This window comes from Pyxicephalus adspersus, chromosome 1 (genome assembly GCF_032062135.1).
Source record: "Pyxicephalus adspersus chromosome 1, UCB_Pads_2.0, whole genome shotgun sequence".
Lineage (NCBI taxonomy): Eukaryota > Metazoa > Chordata > Amphibia > Anura > Pyxicephalidae > Pyxicephalus > Pyxicephalus adspersus.
This window is the reverse complement of record NC_092858.1, coordinates 140,538,244-140,561,111: the sequence shown is the minus strand read 5'-3', so window position 1 is coordinate 140,561,111 and position 22,868 is coordinate 140,538,244. Positions and strand designations below refer to the sequence as shown.

Here is a 22,868-nt window from a genome sequence, read left to right as displayed (position 1 = left end):
GAAGTACATATACCATTTGGTTCCTGATTAGGCCTCATTATTTAATAGTAAATATGTTTGTGCAAAACTGAGCTTCCCTACTAATTCCAGAGATGATATTACATTGATAAAAAGCACTTGTGGCAACCCATAATTACTCTGAGCTACAAACATCATCCAGGTAAATGCCATTATAGTAGTTCCGGCCTGGTGTAATGAGTGGCTGACCCTGGTATGACTACATGTTACAAACACAAGTCAAATACCTGCCATGTAAAATCTGATTACTAGGGCTAAACAAACTGCCAAAATGCAAACTGTGATTGCTTAAAGGCTGACCCACTGTATACCACTGTACAGTGACATCTGTTGTCCTGTAATAAAGAATAATAATAATAAAGAAGATCTAAACCTACTGCATGGATACCTAGATTTGCTGCAGAACGAGTCAGTCATCCTAATCCAAGCAGGAAAAGTCTCATCAGTTTAATTTGTGAATATATGGAAAGCCTTAATTGCAGATTGCTCATTCTGATTCCTGACACCAGCAACAACAAAATGGCTAGCCATGGTGGATTGGAGCTATATGGTTATATGAACTAAAAAAAAAAAACATTGCCCCATCTTCCTAGAAATTGATTTAAATGTACATATTAGATCATATAGCCAGGGTCCAGGGGTAATGTAACCCCTGTGCACATGTACAAGAGTTACATCACCTGTTGCTGTTCAATGGCCAAAGAGGACTTGAAAAAACTGCCATAGGATGTGGCAGAGAAGATGGCAGAGATGTCAGAAGGAATGCTGGAGGACATGCTGTGTGAGGTGGATTTGCAAGTCACGTCAAAACATGTTCAGTATACCAGTACATAATGGCAGGACCTCAACACCATCCTGCAGAATTTAGTTTCTCTTTAACATTTTAACAACATTTTACATTTTCTTAAAATTGCAGCTTTCATTGAAACAATGCGTGATGATCCTGCTTTGAATTTCCTTATTCAGACACAGTCTGGTATGGGTTAACAACTGTCTCCCTGTTGTGCTCCTATCACTATCAGCTGATGCTTGAATGAGTAAAGAAGACAAGAAAAGTTAATACAAGTAGACAGGGAAAGATTAAATAGGTTGTATGGGATCAGAAGCACTAGGATAAAAAAATAACTTTTTATGGTAAAGAATGTTTAAGACACACTATACTTTAGTCATCCAGTTACGATATAGATCTACATACCCATGTAACATGAATTTGTGGCATTATTCTAAAAACAGTTTCTGCAGATTTATAGCATCAGTAAGCATTGTATGAACTTTCTTCCAGCTTTCTTCTAGCTGGGACAAAAGTTGAGAGTGTTCACTTTGTAAATCTAAGCCCTTTGTTACAGAATGTCAAACCCCTATGGTTAAACTTGATGCAATTTGCTATTTTCAATCCTGCTGCTATGCTCAGTAAATCTGACCTAATGGTATTGCCTGTCTAAATAATGGCATCTAAACAATTCCTGTACTAGAGAATGGGGATATTTATAGTGATAACCTAGCAGGTCAATGCCTATGATAAGATCAGGGGTAAATACAATTTTTATCACCATAAAATGTCCCCCATTCTCTACTTGTTTCTTTGCAGCTTTGTGCTGTTTCCTGTTACATGTCCCAACATTTGCTGTGCTAGTGGGATGCCGCTCAGTGTGGGTGTCCAGGCGAACAAGGATTTGGTCGAACAACAAGATCACTTTTATTAATGAGAACTGAAACAGCTCCAAAAACTGCACCAGCCTGTTTTACAGTTCTGCTGTTTTTTGTCAAATTTCCTGACTCAGTCCATCTCCTCGTTTTTTGACTATTTAGTTCTCTTTATGTAAGTGATTTTTACGTTGAAGCAAAATTCTAAAAGCAAACAAATGACCCAGAACTCCCAGCTACATTAGTGCTCAGGATTCACTGTACCTGCCGAGGTGAATGAAGATGTTTTGGAAAGATAATAGTTTTATGGTAATCATAATAGGAGTGTTTGGCTTTCCATATTACTCCATCACAATTCAGTTGTGATCTACAGTATTTAGAATATGCTTTCAAAGGTCAATCACTTCATTGCTAAATGTGACAAATGTCATCATCAGTTTGCAGTCAAACATACTTTAAATTCATGAGGAAAGTAGACACCAACAGGTGTCATTTGTTGTGCCCAGCTTAAAGCACTAAAAGTTATAAAGTCCCTAAATTGAAAAACACACCATTTGCTAAAGCACTGTATGAAAAAGGTAATACCATACTGATTTCCCATTTTTTCCCATTTTATTGAATTTCATTACTGCTGATCTTCCGATATGCAACCATCTGCTGTCTATATTAATGCACTTCATCAATGATAGCTTGCCGTTACAGTGTTTCATATTGGTGACAACAATACTCCACGTCTGTGTAATCTGTAAAGAAATGGTCCTGATGTCCCCTTGGAATTCCATGTGAAACTCCATTGGAAGTCCATGTAAAAGGGTGACAACAGAAGAGCACAAGTGGGAGACAGGAACAGATAATTGTCACCTTGCAATAGGAAGTATTTGAATAGGGACCTTAATAGTGAAATCACCAAACATTACATTTATAAATATTAGATTAGAAGATTTAAACTTATTAAGTATAATTTTTAAAGCATTAACATTGATACTTGCATGCCTAGGCTTGTAAAATGAAATTTATGATCATATATATATATATATATATATATATATATATATATAAATATATATATGCCTATGAAACGGTTCCTTCTACTGTGTTTAGAAGATGGATAATTGTATGTTTAACTCTCACTCCTTTACTGACCAAACACAGAATAATCTTTTTTAGAAGTAAACAAGATTTTATCTACAGCTCAGTGAATAAGGAGATTTTACTGCCAAATGGATTGGGTCCTGGCAGACAAACATTTTCCTGGAAGAAAAGACCCTTGTGTATTGGGTACATTTTTATACATTAAACCACACAGATAATATCAACATAAGAACGAGCTGTTAAATGAAACTCTCTTCAACTACTGGTAACCTTTAAATAAGTGTTTTATTTAAACTTATAATTTTAAAACCAATGTATCAGAAGCCTGAAATGGACCACATGTCTCCAATATATTATTGCAGCAGAGACAATGATGGCTGTTCTTGTCCAACTTTCTTTTAGCTGCGGTTACCGGTATCCCACTGATTCTAGAAAATAGCACAATTTGGTACAATGATGTGATCATTGTCAATGTCCGTATCACAGACACTAAGTCTGAACTGGTAATACGTTGTCTGAATAAACCCATTCATAACATTAATTTACCAAGTGGTCTTTTTTGAAATCAGAGACTATTCTTGACAACGTCTAGACTACAAAGTAAGTCAGAACTCATATGAGCAGGCATCTTGTTCTTCTAATTGAAAAAGACGCTTTAATTTGAAATATTTCATGAGATGAACAAGCAATTTAAATGGGATGAAGCAGTTGTTTTTTAAACCAAACGTACTATAAGCGATGTAAGTATTGCAAAACCATTTATTCTTATTTTATCCCAATGTAGAATGATCCATTTCTTACCTTTTAAAGTAAATGTAATGCTTTTTTTTAAGAAAAACATTGAATAGGACTACCATGATGTTAATAATGTTATCAGTGAATGGTGATTTTTAAAAACAACTAGTGTTCCAAATATTAGTTTTTAATTATACAAGTACATAGCAGGAGCCATATTGGCTTAGTACATATCATAGCCTCTGTTTCCTGCATTTCTATACAATAGATGTGCTCTTTGTACAATGCAGGTCTATAGTTCATTATGTAAAAATCATAGTAGTTGTTAAATCGACAGAAATTACAACAAAATTCAATTTGGTCCCCCTGTGCATTTGTTTAAAACAAATGTATTCTTAAATATATCCAGCAAACGAATCTAAATCTGTCTTGACATCCATTTCTAGTCCTACCTGCACCCCAGCTCTCGGATAAAGAGGGAGGGGGCAGGATTCTCAGCCAGCAAGGTTCTATTGCATTGCATAGTGCCATCAGTCTACCATTCAGAATTTGCTTGCAGGAAATGAAAGCAGAGGGATAAACTTATTACCAGAGAATTGAGTTCAGTAAGAAGCTGCTGCTTTTTACTGTCCAATCTTCAGCTTGCACAGGGGTGGAAGACAGAGTGCCTGAACAAATGTACAAATGTTTTGGCAGGTGCAATCATTGCAAAATAATTTCAACCATGTATGGTGACTGTGCATGGCAGTCCATTTCAAACAAGAAGTTGAGTTATATGCATACCTCCCTCTAGTGTTTTATCTGCAAATCTCTACATTGAAGGCAATAAGGAAATATGGAAGTGTGAGCATTAAAAAATGTTAAATTCACATCCTATTTATAACTAAAAACACTGTAACAATAGCTTATATATAATATATGGTTACTAAAATGGCGTCTAAATCTAGCCAGTTAATTGAAAATGTTTCACATTCCTATCAAAATTAATTTATTCTTTTAACATCATATTCTGTTCATACCCAAACCATATTCTAATCAGGACAATTTAGCCTTGTTTTCATCATTGTTTTGTAAATGACCTTAACCCAGGCTTACTCAGCTGACAGCAGAAACCAACAACATGAAACATGGTTCTGTTTAGTACAAGTTTCATCCATTTGTCAGCAATTATTTGTGCAAAAACAATGATGTGTTTTTGAAAGCAGCAAGCTGTTTGCTTTTTTAGAGCTACCAGTAAACTCTGCAGGTCCCCAAAGTAGAGGAAGAGAGTAAAGTTCATCAACCAAAAGTTCAGTGCCTGAACCAGAAATGTATTTTTCTTATTAATAAGGGTCTATCTCCACCAAAATTAAAGTCACCGTGATATATGCTGCCTATTCTGGTGTTTGCCAAAAATTTAAATAAACTGCCTTCTTTAAAAACATTTTGCAAAATTACAACTTAAAAAACAGCATCTTAGAAAACAAATCTGACGTATTCTGATATCATTTAAACCTTTACCAAAAAATGTATTAACACATTACCTGCATAATAAAGTAAAGGGGCACAAAATTACATTTATTACCAGTCGAAAATCATATGTCATTGATCTGATAATACTCAATTGACATTTGATTGGTTGAGGAAAAAGAATGTGAGTAGAACATCAACATGAATTATTCCATTGCTTAGCTGAATAAGTCTGAAAATATCTATTTTCATAAGGTAAAATAATATTGTTTTTTTTATTGCAGTTTTATGATTATGGCTTGAAAACAGGATGAACTAATTCCAGCATACAAAATTGGCTTATAAAAGAATCAGAACAAGTCATTATACAATTGTAGTGGCTAAGCACAACACATTTGTAAAGCGCAGGAAATTTTCTTCTCCCCAATATTTTGCTCAATGGTAATTACTTAAATAATCACACTGTGTTATTATTAAAATACATGTGTCATGCTTTAGATGTCACTGTAGACCACTATCCAGATCTCTCCTCCCAACTCTTTTCGTTTTATGAGTTTCTATGTATTTGATATTGTCTTAGAGAATTTACTAAATGGTCGGGTGCTCTGGAAAAGATGGGGGAAATAAAAAGTAGGCATGTTGTCTGTTAAATTATGCCTTATATTTCCAAGCCTGTATTGAAAAATAACAGGAGGTTATTTAATATGGCAGTATAAACAGCAATGCAGGTGTCCAGTGATAAGCTAACCAGCCAACAGAGAATATTACCAAGTTCAATGCCTGAACTTTTATATGGCTTGGAGTTGAAATTGGTACTCTCATCTCTGATCCACTGTAAAAGTCTGTCTATTCTTAGTGGATCAATAGATGAACATCAATCATATAGACAATTATGTGTATGGCCTTATGGGTCTGCCATGGCATAGAGTCCTCTATTCAACAGATAGAAAATGAGTTAACATATCAACCTAATGATCATTATCCATAGGGAATACCAGGAAACAGAATGCAGGTTTAGGCTTGCCATATCACCCTAGCAGCAAACCTAATTAGATTCCATCATGACTAGTGAAAGCTAAAGTGCAGAAACCCACCAAAGTCAACCAGGTTGTTGCAGCTTTTTGCCTGTTACCCTGTTGAATAAGCCCATTAGAATCAGATTGGTTGCTAAGCATCCACCACTATAGTTCTTTTTTTATCCAGTCGTAGATATACTCCATATGGCATATAATAACATATATTTCAGAACCATAACAAGTCACAGATGAGTTCTGTGACCGTACAAAGTCCCAAAGGATCAATTATGAAGCTACGATACATAACAAAGGTAAAAAAAATGAATTAAAGCCGTTAGTTTCATTGTTCCACATCACATTCAGGAATGGAATTGTGACATCACAACTAATCTATATCAGACATTGTCATGAAAAAATAAAATTTATATATGTACAAGTCCCATAACTTTTTATTTCTATTTTACCATTTTGTGTGTGTGTGTTCTGTGTTTATGTTTATTTGGTAAACAGGACAAGTGTTATTTGCTACCTGGCTAAAAAGCATCTAATGGAATTTCTCCACCCTCACCTCATACTTATATTAATGTATAACAGCTAAAGTACATGTCCAGCTTCACCAAATCTGAAAGACTGTCCCGGAACTAGCATGCAACCAAGAGATAGAGCATGCCTCATAACTCAAAATCTGACGTGTTCCAGGGTAACCTGGGCACAAAGCACTGCAGAGCCGCTTACAAACTTAGAAAGTTGGCTCAACTGATATTAAACTTAGTACTTAGTAAACTTATGACGAGTTTACTGTTTCGTCCCAATGACTGTTACCCCCAACTTAATAGCCTTCCATAGCCACCAATTATTGACCAATACAACTAAAATGGCACAATCAGGCAATCTCATATCCATGGGATCATTGCAACAAGGTGGGTATGTCAGCCTGTAAAGGATACCCGACACTTTTGGACAGGAGGTTGGCCAAGTTGGAAAATATCATGAAAATATCTGATGATCTCCTGAAACTTTATTTCACTCCAGAACTGGGCAGAGAACATTGAAGCACTCCCTCCTGGTCTACACCCATAGAGGATCTACCAGTCCATTTCCCTGTCACACTCACAAGTAGTACAGCCAAAGTGAATATGATCTGAAAACCTATTAATATTTTTCTTGGATGAAACCAGGACACCTACAAAAGACACATAAACACAGATTCATTTTAGGATTGTTATTAAAATCCAGTATCACAAAATAGTTTGCAGTTTATTTGTGCTGACCCTTTAAAATGTTATCTTCTCAATACAACTGTGTAATAAGTAGACTTCTCGTCTGAGAATATAGGAACTCCTAACCGCTCTTCACCCAGAATCCTCTCCACCCTCATCAGACCTCTCTTCCGCCCACACCATTTACTGGGAACCATTAAACCCCGAGGAGAGACAATGTGGCGAGAGAGTGCAGCCCAGCCCTGATCTAACTCTCACTAAATAATTCAGAGCTTGCATTAACTTATAAATGAGTGTGTTTGACTGATTTTGTGGTTGATGTACAGATAAATTCTAATGAAAGACAGCTACAAGATTTTAAATAATTAATTACACTGCCACTTAACAAAGCTCGACTGGCACTCGATGCTTAACAAGATACAACTTTAAGACTCACAATTTGCCCAGAGGCTTTAAGTTGGTTTTTGCCAATCAGCATTCTTAAACCCACACCAACTTTTCCATCCACCTACCCATTATACATCAAGAGGTTATTATATTATTAACATATGTTAGCAAGGACCAAACGCACTGATAGTTGAATTGTACATCTTAGTTTGCAGTGTATCGTGGGAAAGCTGCAACAGACAAGGTGATGAGACCTGAACGTGCCGTAGACAAGTGATCCGGGCAGGGAATTATCTTTTGGGATAATGTAACACTACCGTGCTAAGGCCTGCTTTCACTTTCCAGAAAATATATGCATATGACTCAGGAAACATAGGAAGACAGGATGCTTTGCCTACAGCCACTAATGTCATGCAAATTAACATTTAATGTTCCACTGCTGTCAATCTGCATAGATTTGCAAACTAAAATCTATAGTAAAGTGCTAACCAGTTTATCTTTCCTTGTTCCTAGCAACAAGCACACCACATTTAATTACTAAATGCACATGGGACTTAAAACAAAACATATACATGCAAGTAAATGACATTATGCAAATTAGGCAAATTTATAGAACATATTATGGCAATTACTGATTTTTACAACCTGGAAAAAGCTAAAAGGAGATTGTGCATTGTGTACTTTACTGAATGATACAATAATGGCCATATTATACATAGCAGTAACTGATCTTCTAGAAAGGCACAATTTGGAAAGATGGTGGACAAGCATTCTAATAATAATTATTGTAAAGAATACATAGGCATTAAATATTGGTTACAATAAATCAGTCTGAATCCTCCCTCTCTAACACCCCCTCCTGCACACTCCTCCAGCCAACATTGCGGAACAAGTAGCAAGAATGCTGCTGATTGGAGCAGTGTGCAAAGGAGAGTGTTAGACTACTGGAGAACTGGGCCATTGCTTGTGTGTGAGAGCAGTGGTCTAACTCTCCAATGTGCTGTTAAAAAAGAGTATTTTAAGCCATTCCATAGCATTTACTATGTAATAATACACAGTAACATGAGAATGTGTATTGCTGTATATGACATTGTTACAATATTGAGGAGGGAAGCTTTGGGAACATTTGCTAAAAAATAGCAAATAACTTTAGGAAATCCATTCCAGGTTTGCTGGATCACCCAGTTTCACTGATTTATCCTTTCCAGTCTTGGAGAGCTTTAATAAATCAGCCCCACTGTATGGATACATAGATATTACCACAAAATAACAGATGATATCAAAAAATAAATAGATAAATAACATACAATAATTACAAAAAATTATGCCATTATGTGCATAGTACCATGTTACATACCTGTATATGTGTGTGTATACATCTTATTGTATTTTGTGTATTTGGGTGTGTTTTTGTGTAACATGATACTAAAGTGTGTGTATGTGTCCTATTATGTGATTTTATGATGTTATGGAATAAGGAATAAAAAATAAAAAGGAACAGGTGTCTGTGTGTGTGTGTGTGTGTGTGTGTGTGTGTTGGAAGGGCTGTCCCTCCTTATGAACCAAACCCCTCTTTTCCATTGTTCACTTATATACATTAAGAAAAACTAGCCGTGATAAATGCACAATTAGATCCAAGTGGTCATTCCTACCTCCCAATTCGTCAAGGTTTATTTCATTGTGTTCGACCATGTTGCTTTCTTTGCCCAAATATTCTATTCCCATCTTAGAAGATTGGAGGAGCGTGTTTGTGTGTGTTTATGTGGCTACTGATTTTGTTCTAGACTCACCATGGCTCATGTTTTCTAAATTATTTTGTCACATAAAAAGTAAAGACTTAACAAAACAACTTTTTTTTTTTTTTTTGTATTTCCCCCACAAAAACCTGCTGTAGTAGCTCTACTAAGAATATTATAGAAACATACACTAGGATACTAGACACACTAGGAACATAGAAAAAAATGACTTGACTTGTCAGATAGAAGTACAACAGATGTCCAAATTCAGCTCTTTGTTGAAGATGTATCGCTGTCATTCTTATTCTTGCTTATTATTTAGAATAAGTATTCAGGTCCGATGACTCAACACTTCACTGGATGCATGCTTGTTCTAGGGCTAGTGATCCAAAGATAACGGTGACAGCCCCCAAGCATTTGAAAGAGGTAGAAACCCCACTGATAGTGACACAGTATAGCAGTGGCATATTACCAAGAGTAGTGTATGTGCCCATAACTTGTATTTATATATGTATTATAACAATGTAATATTATACCAAAAATATAGTGCCATAAAATATAGAATAAAAGTGATGTATTTTTTAGAATAATGATACTAATAATATGGTAGAATGTATGTACTACAGTTGTATATGCGGTACATTACCTACAGTAGTGTGGCTGTAGTATTACAAGCATTAGTTAATGTATTGCATAAAAATATTGCAGCAAATATTAAGCTATTTGGTTAGACTAAAGGGCTTTAAAGAATCAATGCTCCCATTAATGGAAGCCTCCAAGGGTTCACTTTTCTGTCTGCTTGGTGCCCTTGAACACTCTTCAAGGACAAGCAGTGAGAAAGCATCACTCTAAGGCTGGAGATTTCTGTTGATTAGTACAGTAGGTTTGAAGTCTTCTTGTAAAGATTTAAGTCAATATGGCATAGGCTGAGTGAGCTGCAACTTCAGTAAGCTAAGGAATTTTAAACCAAAGATGATTTTCCAAAGCACGATTATCATGCTGTCACAATATAATAGTTTGTTAGTGTGTGTATATTTCTGCATGTGAAAAAGTAACTTGGAATGTAAGGTGTAGTAACTCCCTTGGCAAAGGCCAATTATTTTTCCCAGCAACCTGTCACCTTGACACCAAAGCACCTAGGCAGATGGGAATGACCTGCATAAACCTGCTGGGTATAGAAGCTTCAGCTCTAAAGTGCAAATTAGAATTCCTGGGGGGTGAAAATCCATATACTGAAAAGTTGTTGCCTGGATGAGCATTGAAAGAGTCTCCTACAGAGTAATATGTCTTTCCCTACACAGACTGCATATCATTTATACTACAACTGTTTTAGGTCCTTTCAAAATGATAAACTCCTGAAACCTATTAGAAGACCAAACTGTTGAATAATACAAAGGAATGCAATGCAATTACACATTGGGATGCAACAGACACCAATAAATCCAGTGAAAGAAATATGTGCGCTCTTCATTTTTGTTTTTTCCTTCATCTAGATACATGGCTGTCATACTCATCCTTTGTCTTCAGTACTTTTTGTGTTACCGCTCTGGAGTACTACTGGTCAGAAGTTCTGCAAAATTATTCTGGATCTATAAATTCGAAGTATAGGTATGACATGCAGGTAACTATAAGCTGACACTCAGTTGTTCTCATTTGTAGAGCATTGTTCTTAACTATACTTATCATGCAGAAATAAGCCAGCAGCATGGGTCAAACTCTTCTAAGAACTTGTAGAGTAAATATTAATTATTTAGTGTCTATGTCAAGTGACAAATTTGTCTTCTGGGGATCTGACTGTCTATGGATCTTTTTACAATTCTCTTACCAATGCACTATGCATAAGGAGCAAAGATTTATGAGATACCCATATAGATATAATTGATATAAGTATACAATTATAATAATAATAATATGAAAAAAAAAAAGTTTAACAGATGAGAGAGTGTAGGTAATTTCTATTCTACTTGGGCCATTGAGTGATTTCAGGATTTATATGATCAGAATTTTTTTGTGTATAATCCTACAATCATTTAGGCTTTCCACAAATGTTTTGTTAGTATAACACTGAACAAATATTTATCATGTTAGGTGCGGTGACACTGGGCTGATTTAATTAGCAGTACTGAGAACAATAATGATGTGTACAGTGCAGTAACTCATAGTAACAGGCTTTTCAATTACTACAGCTATATTAGTGCAGCAAATTCTTCATTAAACCAAACCAGATCTAAAAAATGGCTGGTAAGCAAAAAGATTGTAACATGTGTGAGTACCAACAGGCAAACTCACCAGGGGAGGGATATGCATGTCTTAATAGAAGACACATATGAAAGTGGAAATGGAGGCTTGTTAACACCATCCCAGCCTGGCTGTCTGCATAAATTGTCACTGCTAAGTGTTGCTAGTCCTTGGACACGTATTGGATTAATAGTGTGCTTTTCGCACAAACCAGGACTGACTGAGTTGTCCTCAGGAGATAGTTTGGAGAAATCGCATCAGACATTTGCTTCATCCCCACTTTCCAGCCCTTTCCTTCAGAGATGCAGCAAGTCTCTCACACCTTTAATAACCTGCTGATGTGATCCATGCTAATGTCCCTGCTCCCTTAGGGAATTACATCACCATCTGTTTTCTTCTATTTGACTTTTCTATGCAAGGATAATGCGTTTATTTACAGCCTATTCATACTGCCCAGTTGTGACCAAATGCCATCCAAACTCCATGAAGCTTCTACCAGCTGCTGGTAGCAGTCCTGGAGTTCTGTATGGGTACAAACAGACTTTCCAGACCATGATGATGAGAGATCTGTGCATCCAAGCACTATAAACCTAAGTTCTAAATGAATTATTGATAAGTCTACTAACATACCACAGAATCTGCCAATTGCATTCATTGCTAAACCTATCAGTAAAAAGAACGATTGGGGTGTAAGCTTCAGTAGCAGTTTCTTTTTTTTCCAAAATGTTCTGTACTGTGACTATTGTATTGTTTTATACTGTAGAAAATACAGCAGTGTGATATGAAAAATGTAATAATAAATAAAGCATGGAACCAAAATATTTTTGGCATGTAAAATAGGACAGGTGCAAAGAGCATGTGCAACAATAATGCTGACCATACACTAGGAGACCATACATAAACTTTGTGAGAATTTGGTGTGATTCACTCAGCTTTTAACCACAATCATCTCCTAATTTCCAGCAACTAAAGATAAAGAAAAGGAGTGCATATTAACCAGAATTACATGTTGGCCATTATTAAGACATTTTCTAAATGGTATTGCATGTTTGCCTGAAAACAAGATATGTTCCTGGTTGAAAGAAGCAATCTATCAGTGTAAGATATCTACTTTTAGCAGTTCTGACTCCCATAAACTGAATTTGTTGTTTTGGTTTTATTGCACTTTAAACATTCTCATTGCTCCTTGCATTGTTAGACTGAGTGATTCCTTTTGTGTTCCTGTAAAACGAGCCAATACATTTAACACAGGCTTTCTGCTCCACTGAGTGCAAGACGCTGGCAAACCACTCACTCTTCAATGGCAACACTTGGGCCAGTAATAGGAGACGACATCTTAAGTTTGTCTCGCTCACAGTGACAAATGCTCACCACAAGTAACTTAACACATTCACAAGAAAAGGGCTAACCTGGAGCACAACCAATGTACAGATCATCACAGGTAACATTACAAGAGTACACACAACATGTATAGGGCCATAGGGCAACCATCCCCAGCCTTCTGCACTCATAGAAGGTTACAGGGGACAGCCGGGCATACACAAGGCAATCAGGGACACATATAGCAGCAGATGACGTGGACAGGCTCAGGGAAAGTGGCACCCAGTACAAGAATTGAAACAGAAGGGCAGACAGGTGAAGTGGGTAGACACACAGCCACACCAAACACAGGCAGGTGACAATCTCTAAGCAACATGCTCCTTTGGGATTGCTTTTGTCACCTAATACACTTTAGTCTATTAAAAGCCAATCTAAACAATATGATGAGCGTAAAGGTACATGCACAGCAAGTGGCCATTGTTTAATCACAGTTATGGCATGGGCGATGATCCCACCAGCATAGGAGACAATGGCACCATATCCAGCACCCCATTATCAAAACTGTTTAGTGATGATAAGGCTTTGGATTTCAGCTCCATGGACAGCACCTCTTTAGAATAATACCTATCTGCTTAGTGATGGCAAAGCTGATTTTTGCACCTTGAAACACCCCTTATAATAAAATCTAGGTTCTTAATTATGACCATGCTGCTCCAGCAGCTTGGACAGCACCCCCTTATAATACCACATAGGTACCTAAGGACGACAAAGCTGTGGACTTCAGCACATTAAAAAACCCCTTGCTTTTAGTAAATATATGGTTGCTTTGGAGGACAGCACCCCTTAGATGCCTAGTGATGCCACTGCTGAGGTTTAGAGCACCTTGGACAGCAACCCCCTTTTATTACCATTTAAGTATTAAGGATGACAAGGCTGAGGACTTCAGCACCTTGGATAGCACCTCCTTTTATAGTAACACATAAGGTACTTAACAGTGACAAGACGGCACCCCCTTATAATAAAAACCTAGGTGCCTAGTAGATGCCAAGGCTAGAATTTCAGAACCTTGAACAGCACCCCCTTTTGAAAAAAACTAGGTGCTTAGTAGATGCCAAGGCTAAAGATTTCAGCACCTTGGACAGCACCCCTTATAATAAAAACCTGGGTGTTTAGTACATGCCAAGGCTAAGGATGTCAGCACCCCTTATAATAAAAACCTGGGTGCTTAGTAGATGCCAAGGCTAAGGATTTCAGAACCTTGGACAGCAACCCTTATAATAAAAACCTGGGCGCTTAGTAAATGCCAAGGCTAAGGATTTCAGCACCTTGGGCAGCACCTCCTTATAATAAAAACCTGGGTGCTTAGTACATGCCAAGGCTAAGGATGTCAGCACCTTGGACAGCACCCCTTATAATAAAAACCTGGGTGCTTAGTACATGCCAAGGCTAAGGATGTCAGCACCTTGGACAGCACCCCTTATAATAAAAACTTGGGTGCTTAGTACATGCCAAGGCTAAGGATTTCAGCACCTTGGGGAGCACCTCCTTATAATAAAACATAACTACTTATGGATGCCAAAGCTAATGATTTCAGTAATAGTCTGCTCCAGATCCAGGACCAAGAAGAGGAGAATCATCCCTGCCTAGACTCTTGCCTTCAAGCTTTCCGATCGCTAAGAACTTCAAGCATCTATACCACAATACCAGGCTGATGGAAAGAACACGAGTTGTAAGGGCCATGGGAGCTCTGCATTTTAGGTGAGAAGGACAAGGATATGTTGGATTCCAACCTTAGAACATCCCGATGTGTTTCTGCTAAACATACAACTCAAGGACATAAGTAGCTCATTGCTGTGTGTGTGTCAGGCTAAAATAAGAAGTATCAGTGACTGCTGACCTAATAAAAGCTCCCCTTGGCACCAGGAGCACCTACCTGTGCGCTGCATGATGCCACCTGTGCGCATCCCAGGTCCGGCTCCTGCAGGTCTTCCTGTTTAATCCGAGAGGCACAAGACGGAGCCTTTCCCCTGCCAAATGTTGTGCTGTACTTTAATGTTCCGCAGAGAGGCAATCCGAGGATAGGGGTACAGTCCCAGCAAAGTGATGTATGTCCTCTGGGTTCTTGTGGAAGCTTGGCTGTCCCCTCCGCTCTGTCTTCTTTGCGCCTGGCTTTCTAGCAGTTTTCTGTCTCCTATGGGTATTTAGGGGGGAAAGACGCCCCCTTTTTTGGCTGAGAACTGTTCACACCTCTCCACCCCCTTAGTGTTGGGGGAAAGAGTCTAAGGAGTGTCATTGAGCCCCTTGTCACCAGAAACTGTGCCAGAGCTGAGAGACTGCCAAAGACAGTCAGAGATGATGAGGGATGGAGCCACAGTCAACCCAATTGCTCCCTTCCTGCGATCCAGCTTGTATCTGTATGTATGTCTCCAGCCTTTGTCAGTCCTGTGTTTTCCTCCCTCCCTATCTCCTCCCCTCTGCTCCCTATTCCTCCCTCTTTACCTTGTCTCCTTACCTATCTCCTAGTGTCTCACTGACACTCTTTCACTCCAGCTCTTTCTTTCCCTTCTGTCTGTTCTTCTATTCCTCCCTCACTCTCTCTCTCTCTCTCCTCTTCTCCTGTATTCCTCTCCTCTCTCTCTCTCTCATAAAACGCCTCCCATATAAAATTTATGAAAGCGCTTTTTGCTTGCAGAGTTCAAAAATACCATCTTATTCCCAGAGCAGGCTGCTCTCAGCTGCCATGTGATGTTGCTGCTGCCTCTTAAGGTGTTTTTTTCTCTCTCTCTTCCCCTGCTGCTTTGTTACTGAGAGTTTCAGTCAAGCGAATCTGTAGCTGCTCCTATTGGAGATGCCAAACTAAATGCAGGTACTTGCCCTTCCCATGCCATGGCAGCCTGTGCCAGGCACCCATGTGTCTGCCTTGCTTGATGCCCCAGGCTGTCTTCTCACATATATACAACAGACACCAACTTCTCAATCCCAGATCTGAGAGATCAAAACCAGCAAGCAGTCTTCCTCATGCTCTCTAATAGGATAGAAAATGAGAAAAGGCCAGTGGCCCCCTCCTTTGCTGCCTCCCTCCTGGTGTTTCTGTGTCCAGAGTTATGTGCCCTCACCTCCATATGAGAAGAAAGTGGGTACAAGTTAACCCTGTTAACCATCTGAGCACCAGACAGGCTCCTGGGCCCAGCTCTGCCTTACATAAATCTATTTCTATTACATATTTTGCCTGAGTTCAGCTATGTGGCAGCTTATTAAAAGAGGGATTTATTTTCCCTGCCTTTGAAGAGTGTATCAACTACCAGAAAAGACAGAATTATTGATAGAACTGTACTGTAGCAGAAGGACAAACAGACAGAGGGAGCTTCCATTTTTCCCAAAGTGATAGATTTCAAACTCAGGTCATTTACCCTGGATCAATTATGTAGGCTGCATTGCTGTGATAGTACAATATGAAGGTTTAGGAACAAACACATTCCTATTAATGTAATACTTAAACAGTTCAATGATGAGCCTCAAAGCAAAATCATTTCATTTTCAGATAACACTTGCATCCTGTGTATGCATACTTAAAGCGGATTTGTCACATGGCAGCAGGCTGACACACTGTAGTAATCACATTGGGTTTTTTTAAATGTACCTTTGAAAGTGGAAATATTAAAGCTGCCTTTGCTGGCTTGTTTTAAAGAAAGCAAAAAGTTAGTAGGTGTTTAGCAGTAGCAGAACAGGAATGGGCACCAGAGGAAGGTGTTTCCTAACAGTTATACTTAATGCCCAGTCTTCATACTTTCCTTAAATACTTTACTATCTTATAGGGAACACCTGAGACCTGGGCGTGCATATGACTTACTTACCTTTTACCTTACTGACAACACTGGCATTTGGTGATTGTATGTTGGGCACACAGCAGTCACATGAGGGTCAGGGGAGAGTTGTCAGAGTTGTGTAGGCTGGAGGGGCCAACATTGGTTTTCTCTTATTATTTCCAGGGGCAAATGGGAAGCAAGAAAGCAAACAGGAGATAATGATATACAGCCGTGGAAAACTATTGCAAGATTGCATGAAAGATGCAGACCCCAGTTCAGGGCTATCCTCATCCTGGTTTCATCACTTAAGATAAAGCTCTTGTCTTATAGTAAGATGAGACTGTAACTCTCTGGTTTATTCATACACAAGCACAGGCATGAACAAGCATGCACAAGCATGGGCAGCACGGTTTGCAGGTTCTCCCCGTGTTTGCTTGGTTTTCCTCCTACAATCAAAAAACATGTAGTTAGGTTAATTGGCTCCCCCCAAATAACTGACTCAAGACATATGGGCCCCTTTGAGGGACCGCTATGGACAGCTACAGTGCTGCGTAATATGTTGGCGCTATATAAATTCTGTGTAATAATAATACAAAAGCTTTGCTGCATTGGATACCTAATGTCAATTATTCTCTTTTGTGATCAGATGTTTCATATGTGAGGTTTGCTATTACCCTGCTCAGACCTCATACAAAAACCAATGTTTGACATTAAATTTTCTATTTATCATCATGTTTGATAATTTGCACAATTCTGCTGGAAAGATTTTATTAGCTAATATAGTCTCTATTAAATATGCAGAGAACTGATCTCACACTTCCAAAATATATAGATGATGTATGTATTCCAATTTTATCTCAAAGCGATCCCTGGTGGAGTACATAATTGTAAAACCCCAATATGCTTTCTACCTGATATATGTAACTTCCTTCGTTACAAATTAAACATGTGTTTAATAAGGAAAAATGTATCCCTATTGCATAATAAAGGCATTATAGACATCATACTTCAGACTAAAATGATCAATGTGAAATACAACTTACAATTAGATTGCTTGTTAAGGGAAACTTCAGCCAAATGGCTTTATATACTGTTGATAAACATATATGTAGACTGTTTTATTTCAAAATATGTATATTTTTATAAAAATTGGGGTAAATTGCTTTCCATAGTATTATTAATATGATTGTTATTATTAAATTATTATTAAACGGGATTTATATAACGCCAACATATTACGCAGCGCTGTACAATAAATAAGGGTTGCAAGTGACAGACTAATACAGACAGTGACACAGGAGGGGAGGGCCCTGCCCCGAAGAGCTAGGAGGAGGGGGAAGTAACACACAACAGGAGGGGAGATACGGAATGATGGGAAGTAGTGATGGTTTCAAAAGACAGAAGAAGATGGGTAGGCAAGTTTGAAAAGATGGGTTTTGAGCGCTCTTTTAAATAAGCAGAAAGTAGGAGCAAGCCGAATAGGACGAGGAAGACCATTCCAGAGAGTTGGGTGAGCTCTAGAAAAGTCTTGGAGCCATGCATGTGATGAGGTTATTTGAGTGAGGAAGTCAGTAGTAGGTCATTGGAGAAGCGGAAAGAGCGGCAGGGGGAGTACTTTTTTACCAGGTCAGAAATGTAAGTGGGACAATAACTGTGTAGGGATTTGAAGGCAAAGCACAGGAGCCTGAATTTTATTCTAAGTTGAAATGGAAGCCAATGAAGAGAACTACGAAGAGATGTAGCGGAAGAGGAGCGGAGCGAAGGATGGATGAGTCTGGATGCAGCATGCATAATAGATTGTAGAGGAGAGAGTCGGGTTAGTGGAAAGAGAGGAGGAGGTTACAGTAGTCCAGACGAGAGATGATAGGGGCGTGTACAAGGAGTTTGGTGGTCTCTGGGGACGGGTAGGGTCAGATTTAAGAGATGTTGTGCAGGTGAAAGTGACAGGACCTAGAAATGTTCTGAATATGGGGGGGAAAAGAGAGAGCAGAATTAATGGTGACATCAATACAAAGTGCCTGAGGGGAGGGAGGTATGAATGTGTTGTTAACAGTTAGGAATATGTCAGGGGGATTTTTGGAATTTGAGTGGGGGGGGGATGATGAGTTTGGTTTTATCCAGGTTTCAGGAATCGGTCAGACATCCATGATGAGATGGGCGACAGGCAGCATGAGACCTTATCCAGAACTGAGGGAGACAGATCAGGGGTGGACAGATAGATTTGAGTGTCATCAGCATACAGATGGTACTGTAAGCCGAAGGAGACTATATGAGACTACCGAGAGAGGAGGAACTGGTCCAAGGACTGACCTTTTGGGAACACCAACAGGGCGAAGAGTAGCAGAGGAGGAATTACCATTGAAAGAAACTTGAAAGGAGCGGTCAGACAGATAGGAAGCAAACTAAGAGAGAGCAGGAGTGTGGTCTTGTAGACTCATGTGTCTACTATATTGCTGGACCTGGTGATACTAACGTTCAGCAGTTCACATTAAGGTTCCTCCTTCTCTTGGGCAACATCTCTCAATAGTATATTTTAAGCAGAGTAGTCAGTCTGGTCCATTTCAGGCGTCAGCAGTAAGTGGGCCATTGTCTGCATAAAGGCCATTCAGCTGATTTCTCACTCAACATTGTCTCCATATTTCTCAAAACCAACACTGCTCAGTAAGACCAATAGGTCTTGTAATTTTCTAATGTCTGCATATTTCTTGTTTCCCAGCTATGTAACTATTATAATCTTCCATTATGAGGACGCCTAATTGACTGCTAGGGGGAGATTTCTTCAATGTACTACCACTAATGAAATGTGGCTATTCTCCACTGACCACCAATTTAAGGGGCATTCTTTCCATTGGTCACCAATCCTCCTACTGAAAATCAGTGCATGGAGGCACATCTCCAATAACCAACATTAGTACAAATCTAGGACATATCTTTCCCCCACTAAACACCAGTTAAGGAAAGCACTTCTTTACTGACCACCAGTATAGGGGCCCTCTTTCCAGTGACCACCAATGTACAAATGAACATTCTTCCTCCTGCTTTCTCCATTGAATATTGGTTTTCTGGGGGGGGCACTATACTAACCACCAAAACCAATCAGTACATTTTTTTACCTTTGTGCTTTGTTTATGATTGTTATTATTATTGGTTTAGTTTTGTGCTTATTATGAAAATAAATTTGGTAAACAGAGGAGGGTATTATGGTGAGGGTAAGAATTATGGTGTCCAATATACGTGGAATGCTTTAGAGGTCAGATTGTTTTCAAATATCCACCCACCATGTAATACATATGGTCAGGATTTTTTCTGCCCCAATAATTTGAAATGACAGAAGAATAACAGCTTTTCAGGAAATTATAACAACCACATATATCCAGCAATCTGGGCAACAGAGCGTTACTATACTGTACCCTACGCAGTCAAGGTGTTAGAAAAAAATTCAACTTGCTTTGACAGTATAGTTTCACAGCTGTAAAATAAATATTCCTTGCCATAAACATACACAGCATATATTATGTATCTAGCTCTTCACTTAAATGCTCTTAGCACAGAAAATATGTATATCTTAACCCTGCTCACTGTTCACAGCCTATTCATTGTCACTGACACTGGCAAACATATGCAAATGAAATGCAAATAAATAATGTGTCATCTATACTATTTAAAGGTAGAGCAGAGTCAAAATTTTGCATTAAGCCTTGAAAAGCATACAGAGGAAAACACCCTTACGTGAGCTTACATTTTCCATTCAGCATCAAGCTACGCATTTATGTTTAAAATATTAGTATTTAAAGTAATCTTTTTTTTGTTTTCCTGGTAATACAATGTGTTAAGTAATTTTTTGCATGCACTACTTTAATCAATATACTGTTTTTTAATGGACAGCTCCGCTCCCCTGATTGCTCTTGCAGCCCTGTAATATGTGCTTTTGGATAGAGATTCTCTATCCGAGAACACAGAAGTCCCGCGTCTGTGCTCTTCATGAATGAAGCAGCCCTCATTTAACCTCTAGTGCCTGGGGATCACGCACAGGAGGATTCGCACGGCTGCATTGCAGCCATGGTACTCCTCCTGTAATGATTTGCTTGATCTTCCGATGGGTCCCCAAAATTGGTTCACCGAAGTTTCGCTGACTATTGTAAATTCGAGGGAATTTTTGCAGGAATGTCAGAGGCATTCTTGCTCATCCCTACAGATGAATACAGACAGTAACACAGGGGGAGAGGACCCTGCCCCAAAGAGCTTACAATCTAGTATTTTTTATCACAGTTCTAGCTAAATCCATCTCCAAACCAACTTTACCCATCTCTGACATTGCTTTATTACTCCACAGCATAACACTCCATAGCCTTCTCAATGCAAGATATCCAAGCACTGCATCAGTGGACAAAGTTTCATGTTCACCATATGTTTAAGCACAGGATATTCAGAATTGGATCCCACAGATCCACAAAAAAGTGAGGGAGTGCAGAAAGATCTAAGTGTGTGGTGCAGGGAATTCAAAATGACCCTCTAATTTTACCCTGGATGGAAACTGATGCATTTTCAATTTGGATCTGAGTTGTAGCTAATATTGTTAAAGAGTAGGCTCAAGATCTATGGTTACCTAAAAGAATAAAAAAATTAAAGAATTTACCAAAAAGAGGTAGGAAATTAATCTCTATCCTTACAGGTGATATTCATTACAAAAGGATGTGGGAAGCTTTTGTAAATTATATTACTGGTAGCTAAAAAGTCAATATGATTAAAGTGAATAAGTCAGGATCCTCCCACCTTAGGTCTTAGTGAAATTACAAGTCCTACATTGCAAAATTACAGGGGGATACCAAAAAAAACCATTGTATCCACATTTGATCAGTCTGCCCGATATGGTTATCGACTGTTATCTAATCACCCTTCGAGATCTAATTTCACCTTGTTTTTCTGTAATCTTTCTCATAGTCTCTTGTTGCTTCTGAAATATAAGCTATGTAACAAATGTATCTTTTTAGTTTAAGGTTGTATAGTCTTTTGAAATTTTATATATGCAATTGTTTGTTTTTGTTCCTATTATTTCCTCACAAAAAAATAGTTAATTAAAATAAAAGAAGTGACAAACAGAAATGTACCAGTCCTAGAAGTCTTTGGTTTTGTTGAAGATATCACTTAAGTAGAATGGTTAATAAACTATTTAAAGAAAAAGTGATTTCAGTTGCTTGGATACAAATACAAAATGAAGAGTCTGAACCGTCCATTCACCTTCAAATCCAGGGACACAGGATTTGCGTATAGTGGAATTTACAAATGGATCTACAAGGTCCTGGAGGCTCCTTTAACTTGTACGCATATGGTCATTATGAGTGGATGTCAGTTATAGAAGAATGAGCGATAGCTATTAGCTATTTGACTGGCTGCATTTCTCATGAACACTTCATTCACAAATCAGTGATAAGTCTGACTGCCCTTTACTTGGAAACCACTTTTAAAGCATTCACATTGTGCTCATCATGTATACTAAATGGAAGGCTACAGTTCTGCAGAAATCGATTGTTGTGGGTTAGTATTACGCAGTGAGTATATAGGAGTTAGTCTACTTACCCATGATGATTTCAAGAAATTCTATTCCATATTTATTTTTCCAGACATAATACAACAAACACTTCAATTGCAGATATTTATCTAAAGCAAACAAAACATTGGTCTGTATTAATGACATATGTGGTATATGATATATCGTGGGGACATTAGATTGTGAGCCCATCTGAAGGACATCATAAGAAAATGTTAGGAATCTGACTCTCTGCACTGACTAGTGTATGTTCAATGTGTAAAGTTTATATTCACTACGATTGGTGAATGTTGGAAAATTACTTTCACAATCATCCAATCATGTGTCTTAGGTAAGAGGTGTGGGGGAAATCTAAGGATAAAAACATCAATAAAGAAAACTTTCAGTAGCTTTAATCCTACATAACACTAACCAAAACTAAATTACTGACCAGCAATGGATATCGCTATTTCCTTATTTGTGCGTCAATAAAGGAAGGAGGCATGTTGAAGAAGCTTGAAGATGACCTTAGAACTGAAGGTTAAATAGAAGTCCTTTATGTATTGAATTGGTAAACACATGCATGTGATTGTCTAAAACAAGGGTGCCCAACCTACGGCCCATGGGCCCTCTCCTCATTCCCTCTCTGCCCTCTCTGTTCGTTGTCCTGCAGGGAGGGA

General features: G+C 38.3%; 1 protein-coding gene and 1 long non-coding RNA gene across 3 annotated transcripts in view; one reads left to right on the top strand and one right to left on the bottom strand.

Annotated features, from left to right (window-relative positions):
• Positions 1-15,800, bottom strand: part of RTN4RL1 (reticulon 4 receptor like 1) — a 139,284-nt gene extending 123,484 nt beyond the window's left edge. Inside the window, exon 1 of one of the 2 annotated variants that reach the window (XM_072429249.1) lies at positions 14,753-15,800. In XM_072429249.1, the coding sequence (XP_072285350.1) occupies positions 14,753-14,819 (67 nt within the window). In that variant the 5' untranslated portion in view covers positions 14,820-15,800. The remainder of the gene's footprint in view (positions 1-14,752) is intronic. The other variant, XM_072429254.1, reaches the window with a different exon arrangement.
• Positions 10,808-22,868, top strand: part of LOC140342887 (uncharacterized) — a 36,039-nt gene continuing 23,978 nt past the window's right edge. The window contains exon 1 of the long non-coding RNA XR_011923199.1: positions 10,808-10,918. This is a non-coding gene — a long non-coding RNA (uncharacterized lncRNA). The remainder of the gene's footprint in view (positions 10,919-22,868) is intronic.